Source organism: Metschnikowia bicuspidata, assembly GCF_001664035.1.
Source record: "Metschnikowia bicuspidata var. bicuspidata NRRL YB-4993 chromosome Unknown METBIscaffold_7, whole genome shotgun sequence".
In the NCBI taxonomy this organism is placed as follows: Eukaryota; Fungi; Ascomycota; class Pichiomycetes; order Serinales; family Metschnikowiaceae; genus Metschnikowia; species Metschnikowia bicuspidata.
This window is the reverse complement of record NW_017387737.1, coordinates 666,934-672,726: the sequence shown is the minus strand read 5'-3', so window position 1 is coordinate 672,726 and position 5,793 is coordinate 666,934. Positions and strand designations below refer to the sequence as shown.

General features: G+C 51.3%; 2 protein-coding genes across 2 annotated transcripts; one reads left to right on the top strand and one right to left on the bottom strand.

Annotated features, from left to right (window-relative positions):
* Positions 1–1,487: 1,487 nt before the first annotated feature.
* METBIDRAFT_46460 (cryptochrome/photolyase family protein) lies at positions 1,488–3,158 on the top strand (the record flags this gene model as incomplete). The annotated part of the gene is made up of 1 exon (XM_018858043.1): positions 1,488–3,158. The coding sequence occupies one exon, from the start codon at positions 1,488–1,490 to the stop codon at positions 3,156–3,158; it is 1,671 nt and encodes a 556-aa protein (XP_018709938.1).
* Positions 3,159–3,169: 11 nt separating this feature from the next.
* METBIDRAFT_222998 (uncharacterized protein) lies at positions 3,170–5,123 on the bottom strand. The gene has a single exon (XM_018855155.1). The coding sequence runs from the start codon at positions 4,928–4,930 to the stop codon at positions 3,182–3,184; it is 1,749 nt and encodes a 582-aa protein (XP_018709937.1). The 5' UTR covers positions 4,931–5,123; the 3' UTR covers positions 3,170–3,181.
* Between the last annotated feature and the right edge of the window lie 670 nt (positions 5,124–5,793).

Below are 5,793 nucleotides of genomic sequence, written 5' to 3'. Positions count from 1 at the left end.
GGGAAACAAATGTGTGTTCCAATGAACGGCTCTTCAATAAACAAGCATGGCGCTGTATACAGGGCTCTATGGTCACGGCAGAGTGCAAACTACGTTTAGGGCTGAGTTTTTCTATTTTTTTTTTTTGCAAACTCATACGGGTTTTTCGTTCTTTTTCTTGAGAGAGCGGGCTACGGCGGGAAAACATGCACACTACCCCGATAAGACCCCCAAGCCTTGGCCATTCCCGATGCAAACAATTACCTACACAGAATGCGTTGGCACGTACCGTTCTTTCTTTTGTAGAGACCGTCTAGTTCGACCCGCAAAGGCAGATACACAGTCCGGCAGTATTTTTTCCTCGTAATTCCCTGTCACACTTTCTCACTCCTCCAAACATAGAGATGTGAAATGTGCTCCTAATCTGGCGTCTCGCACTGCCTTCTCAGTTTCCCGTCCATGATAAAGGTCTCACGACATATGCACTCTCGCAAGTCTCAGCCACCAGGCCTGGCGAATGGCGTGGCGCCCCACAAATGGCTTACTTCAGCTAGAATTTCTATGGCTGGAGATACCAACTCCACTTGCAAGCACCGAAATTCCGCGGATGGATGCTTGCGACAGAATATAAAGGGGGGAACGCGGTGTGTCCTCGACTTCGAAAATAAGTTTCATGAGAGCGACCATGGATACTAAGAGCCTATGAGTGTCGCGAACGAAAAAGTCTTGGTCTGACTTTCATGCTTTGGTCGAAATGCTATGGTTTCCATGCTTCCGTGCCATGCGAAATTTACCAGGTGACACGCTGGTGGAAACTGTAGCTGCACGGATTTTTGGGCCAAAATTTGTGGCTGAATGTTCCAGCTAGACGGGGGGTTTGAATTGTGGCGATGTATGGCGGGCCAGACGGTTTTTTCCTATCCCGGCAGAGGCTCGCCGCACCAGAGCCAGGGCGGCGAAAAAATCACCAGTCTGGACGTAACTTAACTCCGAGAGCTGGCTCGGATTTATACACTCTTCGCAAATTCCTCATCAATCGCTAAACCCCATGTGCCACAAGTAATCCCGCGCATGTCCATGTCAATGAAAATCAGTAATAATTCTTGCAAACATAGACAATGCCCGTCATATACATCTGATGTCCAGCCCATCATCTGGTTGGCTTTCCATGAGCGATATTACAGGCCCCGTTGTGTGTGGAAGGGGCTCTAGCTTAGCATACTTATTTCATGTTTTTGGCAGATTCATAATCGCAGTGGTGCAGAATGTGCAGCTATGGCCTCATTGGACCAGTTTTTGCCTGGGGCCAAGCATGCGTTTTCTCGCGGGCCCCGTGTATACAACGCCCTGCGGGCAGCAAACAAGCGCAGCTCATACGTCTTATATATTCAGGTCCACAGGCTCGCTCCTACGTCCGAAATATTCAAAAATTACCACAATTAATCATAAAAAACACCCTAAAGATTCACAAGCCAGCTCCAAAACTGTGAAACTCGGTACCGCGCAAAATGAAGATAAAGAAACAAAAGCTTGAGGAGCTCACCCATTTTAGAAACCAATACTACCCGAAGGAAATCAACACCAAGGTGGCATTCACAAAGTACAATAAAGATGAAAACAAGCCATACTACATATTGGCTAGGAAGCTAGACGCCACCGCCAAGAAAAGAGCTGACATTCCTTTTGGGAATGCTGTTGCTCACTGCTTCATTAGAGACTTCAGAATCATGGACAACCATGCATTGTCAAAGGCGTACCAAGCAGCCACCAAAAACAATCTTCCCATGATCTGCTTTTGGGTAGACTGCCCGGAGCAAAGGGAGGCTCACTTGGACGCGCCATTCAAGCACTACTACAGAATGTTAAGTTTGGAAATGGCGCAGAGAAAGCTCCAATCATTGAACATCCAAGTCGTTACCATCCACGCAGAAAAAAGAAAAGACATAGTCCCCAAGATCAAAGAGTTTTTGGAAAAGTATAAGATCAACCACCTATACTCCAACATGGAGTACGAGGTCGATGAGTTGCGGCTTGCAGAAAAACTTCTAGACACCTTGCTCGAGCTGAATATCGCGTATTTCCCATGTCACGACACATGCATTGTTACCCCGGGACAACTTAAAACAAAGTCCAAGGGCACACAATATGCCGTGTTCTCTCCATGGTACAAAGCATGGGTCCAATTTGCGAACGATGAGTACTTGAGTAAAGAAAACTTCGTATACCCTACACCTGACAAAAAACTAAGCAGCACAATTGAGGTGGAGGAAAAACCTGAATTTCCCCACGGAGAAGTGGACAAGGCTCGTTTCCACAAGTATTTCAAGCTTATTGGCGAAGACGGCGCACGTAAGGCCTTGTCACATTACATCGCATCCCCCGAGATCAAGGGCTACGATGACACGAGAGACTCGTTAGATGACGATACAGTTTCGCACTTGAGTGTGCACATTTCTTCGGGAACGATATCAACGAGGTCGATTCTACAAGAGCTTTTTGAGCAAAAGAAGCTTTCGAAAAACAACAGATCGCAAGCCACAGGCATTGCGGAGTGGGTGAGGCAAGTTTCCTGGAGAGACTTTTACAAGCACATCATGTGTAACTGGCCATATGTGTCCATGCATAAACCTTTTCATTTGGAGCTTTCGGACGTAAAGTGGAAGTACAACAACGATCACTTTCTCTCGTGGTGTGAGGGAAAGACAGGGTTTCCAATTGTGGATGCTTGCATGAGATGCATGAATGAATCATCCTACTTGAACAATCGAGGGAGATTGATCGTGGCATCATTCTTGGCTAAGGATCTACTTTTGGATTGGAGAAACGGGGAGAGATACTTTATGCTGAAATTGGCCGACGGAGACTTCAGCTCTAATAATGGAGGCTGGGGTTTCTCTGCTAGCACAGGTGTTGATCCGCAGCCGTACTTCAGAATTTTGAATCCTTGGACGCAATCTGAGAGGTTCGACCCTATCGGGGGCTTTATAAGAAAGTGGGTTCCCGAGTTAACCGACGTCAAGGGAAAAGCTATTCACAACCCTTATGCACACAGCGACTCTGCCGAGATTGCAAGGAAGAATGGTTATCCCGAGCCAATCGTCGATCACAAGCTTTGCAGAGAACGAGCATTGGAGCGCTATAAAGCCGCCATAGAAAGCGGGAAAGCTGAACTCAAGTAGTATAATACGGAGGATTTTTTTTCTTAAACGTCTATACTCAGTTGTATCAAAGCGTCAAAATTATCAACATACATTTGACCCTTTAGCCTGATGTGATTCAATGAATTACAGTCGAATACTTGCGACACTTGCTTAAGATCGAACCGTAGGTATGACAATGTGCTGAGAATGTTGCGGTACTCAGTTGCATATTGAAGGTGTTGCATGTTTTGTTCATGCTCCAAGTTATTCACGAACGGGTTTGCGCAGGTAAAGAATTCTTGTGCTATCAAGCTGTTGAAGTTACAGAGTGCGGATTTTGTTGTGTTGGGACAGCCATTGCACGGATTAGGAGCTGTTCGTTCCAGGTCGGTGACAAGGAGCTGAACTACTTTCAAGTTTTCGAGTTCAGAAAGAACAACCGGAACTTTCTCGATTTGTGAATATGTGGTGGGTATTCGGAGAAATCTTAATTGGCGTAAGTGGGAAAGACCCAGAATGGATTCAAGCTTGTAGTAGTTGCGGTTTTTTGGGCAAGGCGGCGCTGTGATTTCATCCACAACATTGCTGCAGATATCAAGATACCTCAATGTATCTTTGTGAGACTGTAGAGAGTCTACCAAATGAGTGAAGTCAACCGGGCCGTTTCTGCAGAAGGTTTTGAGGTGCACGCTCAATTGCGAAAGACCATTCATTTTCGAGATGGCCCTGAACGTGGCCGAATTGTAGCACATCTCGTTGGAAAGAGATATTTTGAGCAGTTGGAGTTTTTGGAGGCCCTCTGAAAGAAGATCCATAAATGACACATCCGGGGCTCTGCGCCTTCGGATTTGTATGCGATTGGCAGGGGGACCATTGTCAGGCAGATCCTCGAAGAGCGTTTCGAAGCAATTCTCCAAAGACAAATGCCTCAAGGACGAGCAGTCGATACTTTCTAGAAGTAGCCGTGCATCACTCGCCTTGAGGCACATACCGCGAAGAACCAAGGACCGGAGAAGTAGAGGCGTTGTCGGCGGTGGACTGAACAAGGCCGAGACGTAGGTGGGCGTGTTTCCCTCGTTGATGTATGGACCCATGCTGATTGCCTTTGGACCAAGAGCATTCTGGCAACATGCGTCGAGCAGAGAAGAGAAAAGTAGCTGGTTTGAGGAGCTTGTCTTGGACAACGTCAAAGAGCTGATTCGCGGAAGCGTTTCGAAATCGATGGCCTGGAGCGACCGCGCCGGCCCGAAGTCCGAGAGCTCGACGTGGCGGAGGGTGGAATACTCGGACCGAAACATTGCCGGCGTGGGTCTGCCGAAGTTGCCGCGTAGGCTCTGGAGATGGTGGGGATGCGGAAGCAAGGTCAATAGCTGTGCTTGGAGCGGGCCGCTCCGCAGATACCAGTGCAAAACGCGGATGCTAGAAAGCAAGGGGAACACCGTCTGCAAGAGCCCGTGCAACGCTAGCTCCGGCATGTCTGGGATCTGGGGTCGAGCAATGAGCACGGAGACGAGCCGGGCGTAGTCCGGGTGTGCCTGCAATGTTTTGAGGAAATGCGTCAAGGCAAAGAGCGATCTGATCACCACCGGCTCGAAGACCGCGTCTGGTTCATCTGCAGAGCACACGCGCCGGCCGGCGGGCCAGTCGTCGCCGAAAACGCGTTTCGAAGAGTCCAAGACCACTGCGCGGTATATCTCGGCGTGGAGGGCCTTGTAGACCCGTTTGCAGGTGAAGGCAAGGTGTAGCAATTCGTTCTGCGGTAGCCAGCGGCCGATGTCACGGAGGACATCTAGGGGCAAGGCGAACTCCATATCGTCAAGAGCCACCGACAAGGAAGGAAGGGTGGGAGGGAGGAGGGTAGGAAGGAAGGAAGGAAGGAAGCAAGGAAGCAAGGAAGCAAGGAAGCAAGGAAGCAAGGAAGCAAGGAAGCAAGGAAGCAAAGAAAGCAAGCAAGGAAGTAAGCGAAGAAAAAACGATCTAAACAAAGCAAGCCGGTGTGTCCATCACCGGCGAGCCGCCGCGTTATAAGTGCTGGGAAATGGGTGCAAAATCCTGGGCGAGAGCCGGAGATCGGAGCACACCTCGCGTGGGCGCGCGCGCGGTCACGTGCCGCGGCAGCCCAGGCCGAGCAGCGGAGCGCGTCACGTGAGCCGGGCCTGCTCGCGCCGCGCTGTGTGCACGCCCGACAGGCCCGCGCCGCGGGATCTGGGAAAGGCGCAACCGTCGTGTCTGCACACAGCCGGCGCGCACACAGGCGCCTGCACGGAAGACTAAGTGCTTGCATGTGGCCCGGTGCAGGCCCCCAGGCGGGCGTGCGCGCACCGGGCCCGGCCGGGCACCGCGGCCCCAAAGCCCTCCCTAAACTTGCTCAGCCCATCAATCGCCCCCACGCTTCCCGGCCCTCCTTGTGACCAGCGCCGCCCCTCGTACCCCACGCCGCCGCCGCCGCCAGCTCGTGGATTTCTGCCCTGCCCTGCCTTGTGCATTTTCCCCCCTGCTCCTGCCGCCTCCTCCGGCCCGCTCTGCTGTAGTCCGGCCTGAGCGTCTAAACTGGAGCCCCAGCCCCAAGGCCTCTTTGCCCGCCCACGGCCACAAACCGACGCCGAGCCCGCAACACGTGCCCACCCCTCGGCAGCTCCCGGCACCCCCTATTGGCAACCACCCTCCCCCCCCC